The 22,935-nt window shown below is 41.5% G+C and overlaps 2 protein-coding genes across 2 annotated transcripts; both read right to left on the bottom strand.

The window, feature by feature from the left end:
* Positions 1 to 5,588: 5,588 nt before the first annotated feature.
* On the bottom strand, positions 5,589 to 9,390 carry LOC113985297 (lymphotactin-like). Its single transcript, XM_027715944.2, has 3 exons — positions 9,321 to 9,390; positions 6,413 to 6,527; positions 5,589 to 5,694 (listed from the first exon to the last, which is right to left on the bottom strand). The coding sequence occupies exons 1-3, from the start codon at positions 9,388 to 9,390 to the stop codon at positions 5,589 to 5,591; spliced, it is 291 nt and encodes a 96-aa protein (XP_027571745.2).
* Positions 9,391 to 15,209: 5,819 nt separating this feature from the next.
* LOC113985298 (lymphotactin-like) lies at positions 15,210 to 19,536 on the bottom strand. Its single transcript, XM_039388441.1, has 4 exons — positions 19,467 to 19,536; positions 16,802 to 16,919; positions 15,976 to 16,079; positions 15,210 to 15,235 (listed from the first exon to the last, which is right to left on the bottom strand). The coding sequence occupies exons 1-4, from the start codon at positions 19,534 to 19,536 to the stop codon at positions 15,210 to 15,212; spliced, it is 318 nt and encodes a 105-aa protein (XP_039244375.1).
* Between the last annotated feature and the right edge of the window lie 3,399 nt (positions 19,537 to 22,935).

Here is a 22,935-nt window from a genome sequence, read left to right as displayed (position 1 = left end):
CCTTGTACTTAAAAACAAAAAATCCCAGGGTATTTTTTTACAGACATTCTTCTGCATGTCTCTCTCCTCACATGGGAATGTTTTATAGCAAATTACCCCTCCCAGAAAACAGAAGTATTTGGCTCTGAAAATCTAATAGCAATGCTGCAAATGAGGAAGATAAAATATAGAATTTCTCTTCAGGAAAACATTGTGAATACTGGGCAACAGTGACCTTAAGGTGTTAAATGTACAAAGTCAGGAGTAAGACTTCATTATATAAATCACTTGTACCCATTTGTCTTAAAAGCTGGTTTTGTTTCCAGTATCCTCACAACTACAAGGTATTTAGCAAGCTAAGAACCCAACAAAAAGATAAGATACACTGTCAGGGGGCTGACTGATAAATGAGGATACTTCAAGATTAGGTCTATATAGATTAGAAAAGGACAAAGAAGAGGTGAAATACAAGTATACAAAACAAAAAGGGAAAGACTATATCTACAACTGACTTGGGAATCTTCACAGAACATCATTAACCCATGCAGCTCATTGCCATAAGGTATCAATGAGATTAAATACATTGTATATATGGCTTCAAGATTTTGCATTTACAGGAAAGCAAATAAGATTTCTAAGGCACAGAAACTCTCCTTACATTAAGTTGGAAGGCCACCATTAGGATGAATCTTTCATTAGGCAAGCTATGCTGTAGTTGCCTTCAACAACATTTCTTACTGGTTTGATCAGATGAATCAGCTCTGTTTGAGAATGAATTCTAAACTCATCAGACTGTGAGTGCAATGTGGTTGGGAATTCCTGTCTTCCTATTGGCCTGCAAATTTGCACCTCACTTTGTGCACAGTGAAGATATGAAGCTGACAGATGACCAGAATATCTGTGGCATGAGTTTCATTGCTGGTGGCTTCTGTGCTAAGGTAGAAAAAAAGTGATTTACATGAGCCTCCTTTCATGGAGTTTATGTACTGTTGTTCAGTTGTCAGCAATGGGTACATATGTAGAAAACTTAAATTCTGGTGACAGAGAACTATGTCTTTCTTGTCCATTATCTGTTAGTAGCCCCCATGTGAAAGCATTTCCTGTTTAAACCCTGTTGTGGCTGAAGTTCTCTGAAATAAGTTTTATTTTAGCCTGTTCCAATTTAGCTACTGTTCTGCTGTACTGTGCTGTCTACATTTTGAACACGGTATGTAAAGAGCCCCACAGAAGCACAGAATGACACTTTCTGACCAACAGACCACTGACAAGGGGATGACGTTTCAAAAGAAAGCCTTGTTTTGTTAATGGAAACAGGAATGAGGTGCCCCAATCTCAATGGCTGTGTATGCCAGTGGCTTCTTTCACTGATATCTTTAGGAGCAGCTCTAGCACGTCCCTTCTGTGGAGTGGAGCTTGTCAAAAGCTTAATGCTTCCTCCTGACCTCCAGGGAGCCCTGGGTGATACCACAGAGTCTTGGCCTGGCTGAGAGAAAGCGCAGAAAACACGCCCTCCCCTGCAGAACGGAACCATCTCCACAAATCACCTTGTGAATCCTGCTCTTGAGTAGGGGCTCTGCTAGGCAGCCACAGGGAAGTTTGTGGGGCTTCAAAGCAAAACACATTTTAAGAGTTTGCAAATATGTTCATGTAATTCCAGAATGTCAGCTGGAGGCCTGAGATGTCTTAAATGGTTTTTGTGGTAGAAAATCCCACCTGGCTATAGTTCTGCTAAAATCTTTAGCTGTAACCACAAAGCTTCTTTCCAGATTTTCTCTGAGTGATAACTGTTTCTTATGTCTCTAGTTTAAAAGACTGCATTTAGACATTTGTGTAACTTTCACTCACTACAAGTAGTCATGATAAGGAGGAATCAACCAATCTGAGTTTAAAGAGTGAAGTTAACCCCAGCTATTTTAAACGTTAAATCTGAGCCCATAAAACATATATGCCTTAGAGTAAGTTTTTTACAGTCATGTAACTGATCATATCCAGTAAGTAATGATCACTTTATTTTTTTCTAGCATAATAAAAATACAGAAATGGATATCTGCAATATTGTTCCAGTTTAACTGCTTAACACATTTGATATCATTACAACAGGTTCCCCTGAGCAGACAAGGTCTCCCTCATGAGAGATACTAATGCTAGAAGGCCTTAATAAAGCAAATGTGAACTGGACAGCACCTCATGAAAAGGAGCTCAAGGATAGTACCAGGTGATTTGGCAACTCTTAGCATGGCAATTCCTGTTCAGGGTTTATTTGTGAGCGGGTATGTTGACCCTGGAGGTAGATTGGAGCCCTAACAGTCATTTTCTTCTCACACTGCACAGAGAGGCACTAGGCAATTATCACTTGGGAGTTTTTGTGAGTCAGTGTTGTCCCACTGGGGAATACCAGGGTAACTTGCTAATGCTTTCAGAGCAGTTGGGTATGTTAGAGCTGGCAACATGGTGGACATTAGACAGCAGATGGTAGAAAAGAAGCAGGTATTTTCCTCACTGAAAAACCTATAAAATACTTGTCTTGCACATGTATTCACATGTGTGTATTCACGTTTTTGTGCACCCTTACAGTCACTTTCTTTGACACCAATCTTTCAGAGAGATTTCAAGTCCTAGTGCTCAGTCTTACAACAAATCCTTCTTCACCTAACGATTGTTGAGGAAACTGTAACCTCAGAGTGGAACTAAAAGACTCAGAAACCCAGGGGGAAAAAAGAAGTTATCAGATTTGTTTCAGGTGTTATGGTTTCTAAATAGCTTTTGAGGTATTTTTTTCTTCACTTTTTAAGGGCTCAATGCAAGAAATATTCCATATAATACATAATAATCCGCCCAAATCAAGTAACAACCACTGCACAAAAATGAACAATGAATCATTAGTAGAGCAGGACATGACCTTGTATTTTTGGAGTCCTTTTCTTCTGCCTTGGTGACAGGACTACCCTCTTTCTTTGCATAACAAACATGTAATAATTTGGTCTAGACTCTTTTATTCTAAGCCACAGACAGACAGGCAGGAAAAAAATTCCAGGAAAGAGCCTGCTGTGCAACCCCATTTTTCTGTGCTCTCTTTAGAGGAACAGATTAGGGGCAATAAGCAGGCCTTGAACAAGAACAGGCTCTGGAAATATCTTAAGTAAGCCTCACAAAGTTAGAAGGTTCATTTATATTACAACCCCATACTTGGTTTTGGGATAGTTATTTACTGTTTCATACAACAGTAAACGGGAGAGAAGGTAAACCATGACATGACAGTAGAATATTTTTTAAATCTTCTGGGCAGCACCTGTAGGAGTTTTCTTTGTAAGTCTATTCCTTTCTTCTGAAATCTTCTAACCAAACTACAATTTGTGGGTGGATAGCATGGGGTGGGTGGTAAATAGCAGACAAAAATAGCTCTCAGCTTGAGAAAGTGCAGGGCCATTGTGGCCTGCAATAAGGGGTGTGAACTGCGATGAAGATGAACAATTATAAAGTATTAATTGCTGTGTGATGGTTAATTAATATATCCTCAGGTTGTGATAGTCTTAATTAAAAAAATAAATTATACTAACTTCAGTAAGATTAATTTCAGGATATGATACTATTGAGTAAGTGCATAGGCATTAGAATTCTGCCTGTGAAAAGCATGTTATTTAATTCTAGTCCTGGATAAATTTGATCCATGGAAATTGATGATATTCATCTGAGAGAGCTTACCATAAAAATGCTTTTATAGGGGACCTGATTTTGTAGCCTACTAATAGTCTGATGAAGCTGAAGGGAACAGAAGTGTTTCTGTTGTCTGTAATATGAGGGTCTGGGGCAATTCAAGGTTAATGAACACAGTTTATATATATACATTGCCATACTCCAGTAACATCTTACTCTCGACATTTCTTTCTACCTGTAAAGCTCTCCTTACAAAGTTTGTAACATCTATTTTTTTTCCTAGTGTTGTTTATACCAAGAACTTCAGTAAGGAAACATCACTCCATAAAATGGAATCTCAGTAGCCTGCCTTGGCTCTGTTCTGTAGTGTAACACATACAGTCATCCTTCTTTTCCCTGCCTGAGCAATGGCACTACTTAAAATCCTGTCTTGGACAATGGAAACTAAATGTATTTCCCTACACAGGACTGAACTCTGACAAAATGTGAGCCACAGGAGGCAGATTCTATCTGCGGACTTGACCAAAGCAGGGAAATGTAAAGACTGGCTTTTAGAGTGATCTTATTTCTGTGGCATAGTTTGGAAGTGCTGTAATTCCATGAGTATCACTCAGAGGTTATTTGTGACAAGAAGCCCATAAATTGGCCGCAGTGCAGGCTACATCCATGTGGTAGTATGAGAAGAAGTTTACTGCAGGAGCGCATCTGCCTCTACCTCTCCTGCACCCCTCAAGCTCCTCAAATGCCATTTCTTTTCTCTCACTGCCCAGAGCTCTTTCATGCCTGCTTGTGATAATGTGAGTATCATCCTAGCATGGTATGAAGTTTTTTTTTTAAGTACCTGAACTTTCAAAGAGGTATTGTCTGAAGTATGGGCTTTACAGCTGTCATATGGTGTAGAAAGCTCATAATCAGACTGCTTTTCAGCAATCTGAGTCATGAGTTGGCAGTAGTGTCAGCTCTAACTAACTTGCCCCTCAGTTCTCAGATTTGTGCTGTCATCTTGGTATCCATTTCAACAGTATCTGCCTTCATTACATACAAGAGGCAAATGTACCACTTGATTCAGGTTCATAGTAGCTTTATTAAAATTCAAACTCTTCTGTTTGCAGCATGTATCAGTTTTAAACAGGTAAGACATTTATATGTATACCTACAAGTTTGTGAAATACAGATTCCAGATATGGTTTGTTCTTACTCAGAGAAAAGCAAAAGGAAAAGCAAACCAGTTGTTTCAGGTTTGTCTAACATGAGGATGAAACTGAAGTAACTTCACAGATGTCAACGGGTCAAATAAGTCTTCCCTAGGACAAGACTGAACAGGCTTATATTCCTAGAGTTACACTGAGTTACTCCTCATCATCCCTTGATGAGAGTATCCCTACATCATTGTAAACTGAGCTAATGCTGCAATATTGTATATAAAAATAGAAGGCCCAAGAATCTTCTTCTCAATATTGCACCGATCAGGTGATAGCCTGAAGCATGAAATTAGTTTGCTTATAGATTATATAGATATGACTAAACATTAAATTATATAGCACGTTCTTAAAACCAGCACTCAATGAAGAATATTCTGATCTCCATCAGGATGGAGGTCTACACTCTTCCAGCTCTATGAGAGGTCAACTTCTTCCCTCTAGTATGTCAAATTATCTGTCATTCACCCTTAAATGCCAGGCTGGTTAAGACAACAAGGATGAAAAGGTACATTCAGTTGTAAATAAATATTAGCAAGCATTTCAGAAAACAAACAGAGTTCAGTCATAAAATGAAGAAAGCAGCAGACATTCAACCAGTGATGAACAGATTCTGTGAGTTTGTGTTTGTTCACAGATTTTATTGTCACTTAATAAATACGAAATAAAAGCAGATACTAGGGTTCTCTTCCCTGTTATCTGCAGCACTGATGATGATTCCAGCTGGTTGGTCTTAGATGCTTATCTAGGACAGGATTATTTGCGTTTGGCAGTAAGTTTTTCTTTTATCTTCTTCATAGCAGTCTGCACCCATTTCTGATCAGCACTTACGCAGATCTTGATACCATTTCTAGTGATAAAGCTATAGGAAGAAGGAAAGCAAACCAGGCGGCCATTAAATTCCAGTCTCTAAACCCAGATTTGCTGTTCTTGGTTTTCATGCAGAACATGGGGAAAAATGTGGTTAAACAATTTCAAATGCTGGAATTTGTAGATGTTAACTGGAGTAACAGAAGCAAGCAATGTTAGTTCCCTATTCATGGCATGGGTATATGTGGAACGTACATGGTCATGTGCATATATACTGATATTAAAGAAAGGAGCATACCTACTGTTCTGAGATTTTAGATTCAATCATGATGAACATTAACGTCCCGGGAGCAGATCCCAGATTTGATAAAAATGCATGCTAGTGAGCTCAAAAGACCAAACACAGCTCCTAGCAGGAGTCAGAGTTACCCCATATTCTTTCACATGATCTTTCCCTGTGGCTCAATTCAGTGCACTGCTCCACCCTTGCTGAGATTTTTCCCCACTTGCTGATCACCAAAGAGCTGACTGTTCAGTGAGCTTTCTGCCCATATTCATGAACAGCAGACATCTCTCAGCTCTCTGAGGCCCACTCATGTCCCACTCAGGCCCCACTCCCTCAGCTGTCAGGCGACTCCTTCATGGGAGAACTGGAAGGGTGACCTGAACTCGGCAGATTTAGTGAGTTGGGTCATAATGCTCCTTCCCTTTTCTTTGGTAACATGTTTGCATAGGCAAGTCTGAAGGTAAACTGTGCACTAGGTACTTACATTACAGCATTTGCTTGAGTGTGCTTTTCGTAGCCTACAAGATTTCGGATGCTCAGTTGTTTTGTACGGAGATTTACACAAGTGGCTTTGAGCATGGACTGACTTCCAGCACTTCCTAGAAGGGAAAAAGTAGATAAATGAAAAGGGGAATAAATACTATATTTATATTTAGCTATAATTACTTAATAAATTGTGAAATCAAGAAGATGTCCAATTGTGGTAAGAATGTGAGGGTCTTATGATTTACAGCCACAATACCACTTATACAAGAGAACTTGAGCTATTTTTCGTGATGCATCCTACCATCTGTAAAGTATTATTGTTCTTTCAGTCAAGATATTAATCTTCACCTGTTAATCTGAACAATTGTGTAATAATTCTACCCCTAGGAAGTGACTGCTTCCATAGCAGAAAAGGTATTTAGTATCATTCATATTTAGGTTTGTGTCATCTGCAAATAAGTGTCCATATGGAGTAGTGCTTAGAACTGGCACCTTTACTGGATGGATTTCTATATGGCATCCAAACTAGTAATTCCCCCTACTTTCCAAGTGAAGACAGGAAAGCAAGGCTAGATCTCTCACAGTGGACATCCAAAAGCAGTGTTAAAAAAAATTGTTGAAAGAAAAGGAGGTATATCTGCCAGAAGAACTAAGTACCTATATACCTTGCTATAAGTCTGGTTTCATAGTCAATGGAGTGCTACTTAATCCTTGCTTTCCCCCAAAGTTTCCATACAATTGAGGAAAATGTACTGGTGATTAATAAAGAAAATCGTGACATTGGCGTAAAATTTTCTGGGCAGTTGGTATCTTACATAATGATAACTCAAAATGGGAGCTCATTTAAATGAGATGGAGTATATGGATACATATATCTGTAAGTCTCCGCTTCCTAGTTTTGGGTTTTCTCTCACCCGTGAAAGAGGTTTGGGAAGTGTAAGTGTAGAAAACCCTTTCAGAAGAGCTATTATGAGGAGATTAGTGTTTATTTCACTTAGGAAAGCTGTCCTGCCTGAAAAGAGAGGTATCTTTCTGAGAGACAGTTTTAGATATTTTCTCCTCCTGCAGTGCAGAGAAGCTCTGCCTGGTATGAGAAAAGATAAGTTCTTGTGGACACGTTTGAAGGCCCCCACAGTGAAGGGGGGTGGAGGCAGAGACAATAAAAGCCCTGAGAAGAACAGAGGGTGTGGCATGTCTTTTCCTAGGCCAGATGCAGTTTGTGTTCTTGACTTTGGAAATAAATTCTCCTAAATCCTTCCACTGCTTGGTATTTTGGTGGTACCTGAGCACATTTGACCTTACAGGAAGACATGAGGTAGGACAAACAGAACACTGCTGCACTCTGAGGTTTCTTTCCAAAGAATTTAAAGAGAAACTGGCTTGAATAAAGTCCAAGAGCTGTTCAGGTGCACCTTGCATAATCTCATTATCTGTGAGCTTTTCTTTGTTTGAAATAATTAGAATAGCTGAAAAAAGCACACATCAGCCTTTGGAGAAGCTGTAGCATAACCAGTGCACAGGTACTGGCAGAGTTGCTAATTCCTGAGGGTTTGTTTGCCTGAAGGAATATCTCTCCTGATCTTGCTTTAGTCACAAGTAGCACTATGCATTTTTTTCAATGCTTCATTACAAATACCTTACCGTCTCAGACTGGTTTTCAAAATGTGGCATCAAGAGAGCTCAAAGATATTCAAGCCATCCTTACTCGTCCTGGAAATATTTTCTCTGCTGGCACACTATTTTCAGGGAATGGCTGCAGGAAATACCAGCAGAGCTTCTCTAAGCCTGGGAACAAACCCCAACTGCTCTGCACCTGAAAAGCTATGCTTTTTCAAGTGTCATTGTTTTCTTTATCATTCTTTCTAGTCCTTTTTCAATTGCTTGTAGACCAGCTCAGTGTGCTCTTTCAGCCTTGGTGATGTTTATGGCAAATTCTACATCCTGGAGAATGACATTGGGAACCGTCAGTCTGTGATGCAAATGCACATTGCTAAGAGCAGTATTATTAATGAACATATGAGAACGTGTATGATCCAGTTATAGCAGCACTGGGTCCACATCCTCAGCGTGTAGCTTCCTAATGTTTAGCAGGTGTCAGTTTGGTTTTAGTGTGGTTTTGTGAAGATACCTTTTCTCTGTGTTTCTCTCTGCATGTTTGTGGGTTTGCATATGGTTTGCATATGAGTGTTTTCTGTGATTTTTATGTGCTTGTTGGCATGAATCTGATTTTAATTGTGATAAGAATATGTGTGTTCGTGGGTGTATCTCCACGTTTTCCATGATCTCTTAGCCTAATACAAAAGTCACTGACATAAACACCACTGTAGACAGACTGATTTAAAACATGGCTAGTAAACATGGCTCATCTCAGTGCTCCTATATAGGTCTCAAATAAGATGTTAAATTGTATCATTCTTTGAAGAGAGGGAAGATCTTGTATAAATCCATTACTGCCCTTTTTACTTTTTGTTTATGGTTTGCCTGTCCGTACCAAAAGATTTGTCTAGACACAAGCAAATAAGGCAATATGTGATCCAGAACCGGAAGAACTTTTTAAATTAGGGACATTAGAGGAATTCAGGCTATATAGTTAGAGAAACATAAATAACGAATAATATAATAACATTCATATAAAAGTAGTATATCTGGAAATAGAAAAAATATACATCTAATTCAAGAAATATTTTTCATAAAATGTTACTAACCTATAGTACTCATTGCTATATGGCATCAGTGAGACTAAAAGACATTGTGTCTTCAAGATTTCATGATTTTAAGAGAGAGAAACCCTTTCAGTGCTCTAAGGCACTGAGAGTCTCCTTGCCTTAAAAGCAGAAGCTAACCACTAATTGTCAGGACATCAGACGAAATCTCCCATAGAGGTGCCTGTGGGGTTGCAAACTTACCTTTCACTGTGCGCACAGTGAAGATGCCAAGGCAGAGGATGACGAGGATAGCTGCGGTGTGGAGCTTCATTGCTGGTGCCTTCTGTGTCAAGGCAGAGAAGAAAGTGGCTGTTGTCTGCCCTCTTTCCCAGAGTTTATAGATTGTCATTCAGTGGTCAGTTCTTGGGTTCACTTTTGTGGGTGTCATGGAGGGCCTGAGTGTGAATGGAAGAACTGAGTGTCAGTACTTTTTCTGGTGACAGAGAACCACCTCCTTTCTCCCACTATGCTTTACTAGCCCCCCTGTGAAGGCTTTTCCTGCTCAAACCCACTGTGGTTGCACTTGCTTCTGGGCTGTGAGTAGGGTTTATTTCAAGCTGCAAAAAGTGAGAGCTCTTTGTTGTGTAGCGGAAACTTTTCAGAAAAGTTCCTGTCCTTTCACACCTCCATTTTGAGACTTTTAGCTAAGCCACACTGCAGAGACACAGAGTAACATTCACTTCTTTGACCAATGGACCACAAGAGGGGGAACTGTGAGCTAGAGGAGGACAGAAAGAGGAACGTCTTGGCTCTTTCCAGAGTGGCTGTGGATAGCTGGTCACGTTAACACGTAGCTTTGGAGGTGTATCGCTGCTATTTCCTATGAGTGGTGGAGGTTGTCAGAACTCTTCTGTTTGCTCTGTGGTTTGACATGGCCAAAGCTGATATCAGCATGTGCTGGGAGAAGCAAGAGTGAAGGCACTTTTGCCTACAGATCCAGATCCACTAAGTCTCCTGCCAATCAGGCATTAGTACAGTGGTTTCAAAGAGGAATAAGATTTTATAAAGAGTCATGTTAGAGTTGGTGGTTTGGTTTTTTTTTTGTTGTTGCTTTTTGTCTTCCATTTTTTGGGGATGCATAACTGAAGTATAGTGGTTTCAAAGAGGAATAAGATTTTATAAAGGGTTGTGTCAGGCTTGGGTTTTGTTTAATTTGTGGTGTTTTTTTTGGTTGGGTTTTTGAGGTTTTGGGGTTTTTTTGTTTGGTTGGTTGGTTTGTTTGGATTTTTTTTTGTGACAGGGTATTTCTAGTATAAAGAATGGATATCGATCAGTGGTTGGTGACCAACTGTAGTGTGCATCAACTCTTTGTCTTGGGTTTTATTCCTCTCCATCTCTCCCTTTCATCACAATTATTACTGTTATTCTTAGTAGTAGTAGTAGTATTTTATTTTGTTTCAATTATTAAACTGTTCTTATCTGAACACATGAGGTTTATTTTTCCACTTCTCTCCATGGGGGTGAGGCAGGGTGGTGCTGAGTGAGTGGCTATGTGGTACCCAGTTTGTGGCTGGGGATAAACCACAACAGCAAGTATGATGTTTCCTTGCTCTTACCTCCAGGCCTTGCCTCAGATGGTTACATCCAGTTTTCCAAACTCTTGATAACATCAGTGTAAATTCCTTTGCATGGGGAAAGGGCAGCATGTGGAAGTCAATTCCCAAAGATTCTTCAGGCAAATTAGCACTGAGCTAAGAACTGTGCTCAGATACATGACTCCTAGGCTGTAATGGCTGGTCTGCAACCCCAGGCACAGTCTGTAGGTCTTGCAGGTAGAACACAGGTTGTGTGGTATATTTGTATATACACTCACATCCTTTGTTCCTATTATTTTCACTCTTTTATCTTACCTATCCTATGCAAACCAGGGAAACCCAGGGAAAAGGACTAGCAGGTAGAATTGCTTTAATTGAATGCCTGCTAAACCCACTTGCAGCACTAGGGAAGTTGCAAGGACATGGAAGCCAAAGCTTCAACCAAAGCCCCCAAAGGACATGCCTGATGCTACAAAGGGAAGTAACCATATTGACCTCAGGAGGACTATTGGGAACTCTGTGTTAAGTTTGTGTCCAAGTAGCCTGGTGTTGTGCTACACACTGACTGAAATCAGTCCTTGGATGAGGTATTCTAACTCTTTAGTACTTGTCAGCTATGAGATGCAAGATAGCAACCTTGCCACTGATGGTGAAGAGAAGTTTTCTGCCCATTAAGAGAGAAGATGCTCCCCCACTTCTGGTCATTGATATGGCATGTACATGTATGTATCTGCTGTCTACCAGCTGAATTGAGCATGAGCTAGCTCAGAAAAACTCAGTCCTTCCCACAGAACCTTCAGCGGGTTGTAGATTCCTCTGAGGTGTTGCTAGAAAGCCTGTTGTTTCTTCAGTTTTCCACCATCCTTCAGGTGGAATGGAAAAACTGCCCTGTGGCAAGTTTTCCCCCCTCTTTGTACTTCTCATTGCTGTGGCCTCCTGGGCTGTGGTTCTGTGCAGTTGGCTTATGTTCAGAAAAGTCTGTGTTTCAGAGAAGAGTTTTGTGGGCTGGAGTTCCACAGCCCCGTCTTTGGATATTTGTTGATCTCTGCTGTTCTAATGTTATATAAGGCTCATTTTGTACATACTGTAACACCAGTGGGCACTTCCTCTGTGCAGGTGCAAAAGCTTAGCATAAGATGATCAGATGTATTGTCTTTCTGTTTTCTTGCTTTAAAATAATATTAAAAAGACAGCTAATAAGTGCCCAGAGTGTTTTTCCCATGACTGCTGCTCAGCTCTGGATAAGTTGAATGATCCTCCTCCTGGTTCAAGAAATTTTTGCTGAAATAGTTGCTCCACATCCCCTGTTTCATGACAGCAACCCTGCTGAAGGAACAGAAACATGCAGTGAGCAGTGTTGGGCCTAACATCAAGAATTTACTTGTAAGGGTAAAGAGTTTGAAGTACTGGATTTTCTCATAGTGTAATCGGCTTTCAAAAAAGAGAGGTCAAATAAGTAAATCTTACATACTTCACAAATAAGTAAAATCTTACATACTTCACAAATAAGTAAAATCTTACATACTCCTAGAAATGAGTGTCTTTAGTGAGTGTTCAGCAGCTTCTTGAAGATGTGCCATCAGGTCACTTAATAATTTTTGAAGACTAAGTCAGGGCATTCAGAGACTTTAAGAGGGGGCTTAAGAACCTCAGCTTACACACATCTGTATAACAGATAACTGTTTTAGGGTGGAAGTTGTCTCCCCCAGGAGATAAATATCTGTCTCTATTATTTATAGAAGCAATCTGTGCATGTATATTATGCTGGACACAGTAAGTAAGTGAACTTAGGTGGGATATATTGTTGAGGAATACATCTGGTGCAGGTAGCTCGGTCTGCGAACTGCAATTAGAGATGGAAATTGAGCTCTGGGTGGGAGCCTGGAGAGACAAGAGGCTGTGAACTGCCGACTTTCCATAACAAGGGGCACGAAGACCGGTGGTGCCAGCGAGGTGGATGAACTCTGGGAGACAGCCGGAGCCGAAGACTCAGGAGGAAGAGAGAGCCTTGCGCGCGGGTACAGACTGTAGGAGTGTAAAAGCCCAGAGGGTCCTTTGTTGGGGGGTTCCTCCTCGGAGGCGGCAGCTCGGGCTCGCTCTGTGTTACTGGTCTGTGAATAAATTGCTTTATGGAATGAGACCTTGATGGGAAATCCGGGGTAGAGCCGTTAAGGAAATTTGGTCTGACTGCCTGTGAGTGGGGTGTGCAGGGAGCCAAACGGGGACCCGTCGGATCACTGGAGCTGCCTGCTCCAGTGAAGGGGCTTCGGTCCCAGCAGTGAAAGTCTCTGGCGTTGAGGGTTGTGACCCTGGCGTTGGGAGTGTGACTGCCAGAGATTTTTGTGAATGGTCGGACTGGGAAGTTTCCTCAACATTTCAGTGACCCAGTTGGGACCCAAGGCCACTACCTTCAGAGTCTCTCTTCTCCAGACATCCTATGGATGGCACTGGGTGAGTTTGTTTGGAGCAGGGAGAAGCCAAAAGGCGAGTGTTAAAATTCCCTGAGCAGATTCTGTATAAATTGTAAGGGTGAATGTGAGTCTCTCCGTTGGTGTGGCATTTTGTGAAGATTTGGTGAAACTATTGGTCAAGAACAGGTGTGCAGCCTGGTCAGTGGAGGGCACACGTAGAGGAGATGTGAAGCCCCCGTGAGGTGGGGGGGCTCGTGTCTCTCCTACAACACAGATGGGTTTGGGAGACCCATGCCGGGAGAGGCTTGTGTCCCAAGTACTGTGCAGGGAGTGGTAGAGTCCCTTGGCACACACAGAAAGGGAGATTGAAGTCCATTTTTCTTTTTCTTTTTTTTAATCAGGTAAAAAGGGTTTTCAAGTCCCTCTTAGTGTTTGAAATGAAGGGAAATAAGCCCAGCATAGATAAGGGGATGCCCTTGGCCGAGGTTGTGCAAAATTAGGATAAATTGTTTAGTACAGTAGGACTTTGCGAAGAGCATGAAGTGATGTTGTGCCAGCAGTATTGGTCAGCTATACCTTGGTCTGCTAGCTCAGCAGGACAGTGGCTGTCACAAATCTTCAGTGGCACACTTGCAGTGTCTTTGTAGACCAGGCAGCCCCCGAAATCAAGAGATATTTTAAGAAGCACATGCTAGTGTGGCAGGGACCAAGACAGACATGGGACTGTTGGTCCCCAAAGGGAGGAGCGCCACCCAGCAGGAGACAGGACTCTATTTCCCAGGAAGGCAAGAAGAGTATCAGAAGCAAATAAAGTGCTACCCATTGTGAGACAGGACCCTATTCCCCTGGAAGCCAAGAAGAGTATCCAGAAGCAGATAGACTGATACTTAGCCCAAGGGATTTTGAAGCATTCCATTAGACGAAGAAAGTCAGCCTTTGTTTACCTTAACCTGAAAAAGACAGCAGCTGACTGGTACACATCTTCCCCAAGGTTTTGCCAGATCCCCTACCATTTTTTTCACGAATACTGGGTTTGATTTAAAGGGTATGAAGTTACTGTGAGAATTGCTTCTTGTACAGTATGTGGATGATTTGCTATTAGCAAGTAGTGATGAGAATGCTTGAATATTAGACACTACACTTTTATGTATTGCCCCAGTGAAAAGGGGACACTGTATATCTCCATCCAAACTTCAGCTGTGTCAAAAGAAAGTTAAGTATTTAGGCTTTATTTTAGGAAAATGGCAACAGATCTGGAGAGAATAGAGGCCATAATTAAGTTCCCACATCCAGTAATCAAAAAAACGAATGAAAAAACCCCACAAAACCCAAAAAAACCAACCAACCAAAAACCCCTAAACCGACTAGATATGAAAGAACAAGCTTTAAAGGTATAAAAGGAGCTTTAGTGTCTGCTGCTCCTGCTCTTGGGCTCCCAGATCCTTTAATCTGTATGTACATAAATGTAAAGGAATAGCTAGTGCAGCGGTAATGCAGAATTTAGGACCCCATTAGAAGCCAATTGCATATTATTCAGTTGAGCTAGATCCAGTTGCAGCAGGAGCACCAGCCTGTAATAATTCAGTGGAAACAGCAGCAAAACAATATTAGAAAAGAGCTGCCCCCTTATCCTGGGACATGTAACATTCCATATTCCATTGTGGTGTCAAATCTTGGATTGCATAATGTCTCATCAGTATTTCCACCTCGTAGAATCATAGAATCAGCTGGGTTGGAAGGGACCTCTGAGATCATCAAGTCCAACCCTTGATCCACTACCACCGTGGTATAGACTGCAAGGGTGTAAAAGCCCAGAGGGTCCTTTGTTAGGGGGTTCCTCCTCGGAGGTGGCAGCTCCGGCTGTTGCCGTGTTCCTGCGCTGTGAATAAATTGCTTTATGGAACAAGATATCTGACACTGCTGTGGGAAACCTGGGATTGAACCGTTAAGAAAAAACCTGGTCTGAATGAGTGTTGGTGGGGTGTGCAGAGGGTCAAGAGGGGCACCCGTTGGCTCACTGGAGCTGCTGTGAAGAGGCTTTGGTCCCATTAGTTAATGTCTTCAGTGCTGGGAGTGCAACTGTCTGGGAGTCTTGTGGATGGTCAGACTGGGAAGTTTCATTAACACTGGAAGCTTCTTTTAAGTCATGGATTTCCTTTCGGCTTGCCACCTGAGAATCAAAAATGAAAGAAATGAACCAAAGTACGGAACAATATCAACTCCATTTTCAGTCTCATGCAGTCAAACTAACTTTTAGCTTTCTTCCTATTGTTACACATGTTTGTTCATCATACTTTTTTTCAATTTAGGAAATAATTTTGTTCTTTTATATGGATGTAGATACAAAATTATATGAAAAAGTACCTAAATCTAGTATATGGATAGACTGCATTAGGTTCTTGTATTATGGATTAGAGGTCTGTCAGCAGCTCTTTTCTGGAGATGACTGAGACTTGATGTGTGTTTAAAGAATACACTAAACAGTAGGTAATCAAGTGTTGCTTTATACTGTTCAAACTACTTGGGTAGTACTTAGGATATTTTTAATTAGATGTATTGTTCTATAAAGCAATAACAAAGACCAGAGCACGGCAGACTGGAGCCTTTCCAAGACTCTGGTTTGGCTGGTGCACAGGTTCTGTGGGTGTGTGGTGCCAGGTTCTGTGTGGCGAGCAATTTTACTTGAAGTGTTTGCCTGTCTCGTGCACTCTTATTAACATAATTGTTGTAACTGGTTGTTTTCTTATTGCATTGCTGTTTCTAGTAAACTGTTCTTATTTCAACCCGTGATCTTTACCTTTTGTGTCTCCAATTCTCCTCTCCATCCCGCTGAAGGAGTAGGGGAAAGGGGAGTTGGTGAATGATGCCTGGTCTGGGGTGTTTCACTGGTAGCACTAAACTGGGAAATACCATTCCTAGATGATGCCGACCTTTGGTCTATTTTCTTCATAGCAGTCTGCACCCATTTCTGATCAGCACTTACGCAGATTCTGACACCATTTCTATTGATAAACCTATAGGAAGAAAGAAAGCACACCAGGCGGCCATTAAATTCCAGTCTCTAAACCCAGATTTGCTGTTCTTGGTTTTCATGCAGAACACGGGGGAAAATGTGGTTAAACAATTTCAAATGCTGGACTTTGTAGATGTTAGCTGGAGTAACAGAAGCAAGCAATGTTAGTTCCCTATTCATGGCATGGGTATATGTGGAACGTACATGGTCATGTGCATATATACTGATATTAAAGAAAGGAGCATACCTACTGTTCTGAGATTTTAGATTCAGTCATGATGACAATTAACGTCCCGGGAGCAGATCCCAGATTTGATAAAAGTGCATGCAAGTGAGCTCAAAAGACCAAACACAGGTCCTAGCAGGAGTCAGTTACTCCATATTCTTTCACACAATCTTTTCCCCGTGGCTCAATTCAGTGCACTGTGTTTCTGACTGCTCCACCCTTGCTGAGACTTGCTGACCACCAAAGATCCGACTGTTCAGTGAGCTTTCTGCCCATATTCATGAATAGCAGAAACCTCCCAGCTCTCTGAGGTCACTAGTCTCCCCTCACTCCCTCAGCCGTCAGGCGACTCCTTCATGGGAGAACTGGAAGGGTGACCTGAACTCGGCAGATTTGGTGAGTTGGGCCACGAAGTGTCTTGTGATTCCCCTTCCCTTTTCGTTGGTAACGTGTTTGCATAGGCATGTCTGAAGGTGAACAGTGCATTAGGTACTTACACGATGGCACTTATTGGCATATGGTGCTTTTCATACTTTGCAAAATTTTGGATGTTCAGCTGTTTTGTACGCAGCCTTACACAATTGAATTTGCGCATGGACTGACTTCCAGCACTCCCTAGAAAGGGAAAAGTAGATAAATGAAAAGGGAAAAAATACTATATTTATATTTAGCCATAATCACTTAATGAATTGTGAAATCGAGAAGGTGTCCAGTTGTAGTTAGAGCATGAGAGTCTCATGATTTACAGCCACAATACCACTTATACAAGAGAGGTTAAGCTATTTTTTGTGATGCATCCTGCCATCTGTAAAGTGTTATTGTTCTTTCAGTCAAGATACTAATCTTCACCTGTTAACCTGAACAATTGTGTAATAATTCTACCCCTAGGGAGTGACTGCTTCCATAGCAGAAAAGGTATTTGGTATCATTCATATTTGGGTTTGTGTCATCTGCAAATAAGTGTCCATATGGAGTAGTGCTTAGAACCAGTACATTTACTGGATTTCCATATGGCATCTGAATGTGGATCAGTAACTCCCCCTACTTGGCAAGTGAAAAAAAAAGGAGGAAAGCAAGGCTACTTGTCTCACAGTTGACATGTGAAAGCAGAATTGAAAAAAACTGTTTAAAGAAAGGGAGGTATATCTACCAGAAGACCAAGTACCTACATACCTTGCTATAAGTCTGGTTTCATAGTCAATGGAGTGCTACTTAATCCTTCCTTTCCTCCAAGATTTTCATACAATTGAGGGAAATGGACTGGTGATTAATAAAGAGAATCATTATATGAGTGTAAAATTTTCTGAGTAGTTGTGATCTTAAAGGATGGTAACTCAAAATGGAAGTTCATTTAAATGAGATGGAGTATATGGACACATATGTGTGTAAGTCTCCACTTACTAGTTTCTGGTTTTCTCCTACTCATGAAAGACAGTTTGGGAAGGCATGAGGGGTACAAGCAGAACACTGCAGCACTCTGAGGTTTCTTGTTAAAGAATTTATTGAGACATTGGCTAAATAAGTCCAAGAGCTGTTCAGGTGCACCTTGCTAAATATAAAACCTTCTTCACATAATCTCATTTTAGAATAGCTGAGATAAACACACATCAGCCTTTGCAGACGCTGTAGCATAGCCAGTGCACAGGTACTGGCAGAGTTGCTAATTCCTGAGGGTTTGTTTGCCTGAATATCTCTTCTGATCTTGCTTTAGTCACAAGTAGCACTATGCATTTTTTTCAATGCTTCATTACAAATACCTTACTGTCTCAAACTGGTTTTCAAAATGTGGCATCAAGAGAGCTCAAAGATATTCAAGCCATCCTTACTCGTCCTGGAAATATTTTCTCTGCTGGCACACTATTTTCAGGGAATGGCTGCAGGGAATACCAGCAGAGCTTCTCTAAGCCTGGGAACAAACCCCAACTGCTCTGCACCTGAAAAGCTATGCTTTTTCAAGTGTCATTGTTTTCTTTATCATTCTTTCTAGTCCTTTTTCAATTGCTTGTAGATCAGCTCAGTGTGCTCTTTCAGCCTTGGTGATGTTTATGGCAAACTCTACATCCTGGAGAATGACATTGGGAACCGTCAGTCTGTGATGCAAACGCACGTGTTGCCAAGATGAAGAGCGGTATCATTAATCAACATATGAAAACGTGTATGATCCAGCTATAGCAGCACTGGGTCCACATCCTTAGCGTGTAGCTTCTTAATGTTGTCAATGTTTAGCAGGTGTCAGTTTGGTTTTAGTGTGGTTTTGTGAAGATACCTTTTCTCTGTGTTTTTCTCTGCATATTTGTAGGTTTGAATATGGTTTGCATGAGTGTTTTTTTTTTTAATGTGCTCGTTTGTGTGAATCTGATTATGATATGATGTATTATCTAAAGGATGTATCTCCGTGTTTTCCATGATCTCGCATGGAAGATCCATGATCTCTCCATGATCTGACCTAAACACCACTGTAGACAGAGTGATTTAAAACATGGCTAGTAAACATGGCTCATCTCAGTGCTCATGAATGGTTTCAAATAAGATGTTAAGTTGTATGATTCTATGAAGAGAGAGAAGATCTTGTATAAATCCATTACTACCCTTTTTACTTTTTGTTCATGGTTTGCCTATCCGTACCAAAAGATTTGTCCAAAAGGCACAAGCAAATAGGCAATAGGTGACCCAGAACTGGGAGAACTTTTTAAAATAGGGACATTAGAGGAATTCAGGCTATATATTTAGAGAAACATAACTAACAAATAATATAATAACATTCATATAAAAGTAGTATATCTGGAAATAGAAAAAATGTACATCTAATTCAAGAAATATTTTTCATAAAATGTTACTAACCTATAGTATTCATTGCTATATGGCATCAGTGAGACAAAAAGACATTGTGTCTTCAAGATTTCACGATTTTAAGAGAGAGAATCATGCACAGAAACCCTTTCAGTGCTCTAAGGCACTGAGAGTCTCCTTGCCTTAAAAGCAGAAGTCATTGTCAGGACATCAGATGAAATCTCCCATAAAGCTGCCTTTCTTGTGGTTCTGATCTGGATTTCCTACATGTTCTGTCTTATAAATCAACTGTGTCTGAATATGAATCCTGCTCATCAGATCACTGGTGCAACGAGGTGCAATTCCTGTCTCCCTGTGGGGTTGCAAACTTACCTTTCACTGTGCGCACAGTGAAGATGCCAAGGCAGAGGATGACGAGGATAGCTGCGGTGTGGAGCTTCATTGCTGGTGCCTTCTGTGTCAAGGCAGAGAAGAAAGTGGCTGTTGTCTGCCCTCTTTCCCAGAGTTTATAGATTGTCATTCAGTGGTCAGTTCTTGGGTTCACTTTTGTGGGTGTCATGGAGGGCCTGAGTATGAATGGAAGAACTGAGTGTCAGTACTTTTTCTGGTGACAGAGAACCACCTCCTTTCTCCCACCATCCTTTACTAGCCCCCCTGTGAAGGCTTTTCCTGCTCAAACCCACTGTGGTTGCACTTGCTTCTGGGCTGTGAGTAGGGTTTATTTCAAGCTGCAAAAAGTGAGAGCTCTTGTTGTGTAGCGGAAACCTTTCAGAAAAGTTCCTGTCCTTTCACACCTCCATTTTGAGACCTTTAGCTAAGCCACACTGCAGAGACACAGAGTAACATTCACTTCTTTGACCAATGGACCACAAGAGGGGGAACTGTGAGCTAGAGGAGGACGGAAAGAGGAACGTCTTGGCTCTTTCCAGAGTGGCTGTGGATAGCTGGTCACGTTAACACGTAGCTTTGGAGGTGTATCGCTGCTATTTCCTATGAGTGGTGGAGGTTGTCAGAACTCTTCTGTTTGCTCTGTGGTTTGACATGGCCAAAGCTGATATCAGCATGTGCTGGGAGAAGCAAGAGTGAAGGCACTTTTGCCTACAGATCCAGATCCACTAAGTCTCCTGCTAATCAGGCATTAGTACAGTGGTTTCAAAGAGGAATAAGATTTTACAAAGGGTCATGTTAGAGTTGGTGGTTGGATTTTTTTTGCTGTTGTTTTTTCTGTTTCATTTTTGGGGGAGGTTGTTTGGTTTTGGGTGGTGTTTTTGTTTGTTTGGTTTGGTTTTGTGATGTGTACTTTCTAGTATAAAGAATGGATTCTGAGAAAGTAACAAGGCAATCAGAGAGGCAGAATTTATAGATAAGAAGAAAAATTTTAATTTTGTTTTCTTGTAAACATGGTGTTGATAGCAGGTCTGTTCGCTTGTTACAATTGTACCTCTATCAAAAGCCCCATTTTTGCAGTCTGTGCCAGCCCTATCACCCAAGTTTAGGTGTCCTGTCCATGTTGTGGTAAGGTGGTTTGAATGGGCAACATTCCTACATACCAATGGTTTTGCACCTGCAAATATTCTTCAGGCCAGCTGTGGATGTCCAGGCCAAACACACAGCAGCAGCTGAACTAGCGTCATCATCCAGAGCCTCTGAGCAGAAATCCCGTCTCATGCTTTACACTCTGCAGCCTGGAACAAAAAGCCAGGCTTTGCTAGGCCCACAGAGATGCAGCTGGTGTTGGTATGAATAGGTGAGCACCAGGCTGCATAATGCCTGAGGTTGTGACAGTGGTGTAGAAGAGCTGTCAGAGCAAACCTTGGAGATGTCATACGAGTGTTCTGATTTCAGCTGGGATAGAGGTAATTTTCTTCTTAGTAGGTGGCATAGTGATGGTTTTTTGGATTCAGCAGGAGAATAATGTTGATAACACACGGATGTTTCAGTTGTTGCTAAGTAGTGCTTGCCCTAAATCAGGGAATTCTCAGTTTCTCATGCTCTGCTAGCAAGCAATTGCACAAGAAACTGGGGGTAGCATGACCAGGACAGCTGACCCCAACTGATCAAAGGGATATTCCATACCATAAATTGTCATGCTTAGTTCATAAACTGTCCAAGAGCTCGGATGGCTGGTCAGGGATGGACTGGGAATCGATCAGTGGTTGGTGAGCAACTGTAGTGTGCATCAACTCTTTCTCTTGGGTTTTATTCCTCTCCATCTCTCCCTTTCATCACAATTACTATTCTTATTCTTATTGGTAGAATTGTATCCATTTTGTTTCAATCATTAAACTGTTCTTATCTGAACACATGAGGTTTATTTTTCCACTTCTTCTCTCCCCTGGGGGTGGGGCAGGGTGGTGCTGAGTGAGTGGCTGTGTGGTACCCAGTTTGTGGCTGGGGATAAACCACAACAGCAAGTATGATGTTTCCTTGCTCTTACCTCCAGGCCTTGCCTCAGCTGCTTACATCCAGTTTTCCAAACTCCATAAATTCCTTTGCATGGGGAAAGGGCAGCATGTGGAAGTCAATTCCCAAAGATTCTTCAGACAAATTAACACTGAGCTAAGAACTGTGCTCAAATACATGACTCCTAGGCTGTAATGGCTGGTCTGCAACCCCAGGCACAGTCTGTAGGTCTTGCAGGTAGAGTACATGTGTGGTATATTTGTATATACACTCACATCCTTTGTTCCTATTATTTTCACTCTTTCATCCTACCTATCCTATGCAAACCAGGGAAACCCAGGGAAAAGGAATAGCAGGTAGAATTGCTTTAATTGAATGCCTGCTAAACCCAACCCACTTGCAGCACTAGGGAAGTTGCAAGGACATGGAAGCCAAAGCTTCAACCAAAGCCCCCAAAGGACATGCCTGATGCTACACAGGGAAGTAACCATACTGACCTCAGGAGGACTATTGGGAACTCTGTGTTAAGTTTGTGTCCAAGTAGCCTGGTGTTGTGCTACACACTGACTGAAATCAGTCCTTGGATGAGGTATTCTAGCTCTTTAGTACCTGTCAGCTATGAGATGCAAGATAGCAACCTTGCCACTGATGGTGAAGAGAAGTTTTCTGCCCATTAAGAGAGAAGATGCTCCCCCACTTCTGGTCATTGATATGGCATGTACATGTATGTATCTGCTGTCTACCAGCTGAATTGAGCATGAGCTAGCTCAGAAAAACTCAGTCCTTCCCACAGAACCTTCAGCGGGTTGTAGATTCCTCTGAGGTGTTGCTAGAAAGCCTGTTGTTTCTTCAGTTTTCCACCATCCTTCAGGTGGAATGGAAAAACTGCCCTGTGGCAAGTTTTCCCCCCTCTTTGTACTTCTCATTGCTGTGGCCTTCTGGGCTGTGGTTCTGTGCAGTTGGCTTATGTTCAGAAAAGTCTGTGTTTCAGAGAAGAGTTTTGTGGGCTGGAGTTCCACAGCCCCGTTTTTGGATATTTGTTGATCTCTGCTGTTCTAATGTTATATAAGGCTCATTTTGCACGCAGTGTAACACCAGTGGGTTCTTCCAATGTGCCAGGCAAAAGCTTAGCATAAGATAATCAGATTTATTGTCTTTCTGTTTTTTTGCTTTAAAGTCATATTAAAAAGACAGCTAATAAGTGCCCAAAGGGCTTTTTCTCATGACTGCTGCTCAGCTCTGGATAAGTTGAAAGCTAATGATCCTTATCCTCAGCCTCGACTGCCTCCTGTATTGCTCACTCATCACGGGCTGCATTCAAAGCAATCTGGAGGGAATCAAAAGATTCTGGATCATTTGCAGCCTTTGATACATCCACGGGCAAAGCCGATGGTATGATTATGGAGTTCTCTAGTAGTTTGCAAATTCTGAGCTGTGG

The sequence above is a fragment of the Pipra filicauda genome, unplaced genomic scaffold, assembly GCF_003945595.2.
Source record: "Pipra filicauda isolate LSUMZ 115617 unplaced genomic scaffold, ASM394559v2 scaffold64_size3178608_pilon, whole genome shotgun sequence".
Taxonomy (NCBI): Eukaryota; Metazoa; Chordata; class Aves; order Passeriformes; family Pipridae; genus Pipra; species Pipra filicauda.
This window is presented reverse-complemented; position numbering and strand designations above follow the sequence as displayed.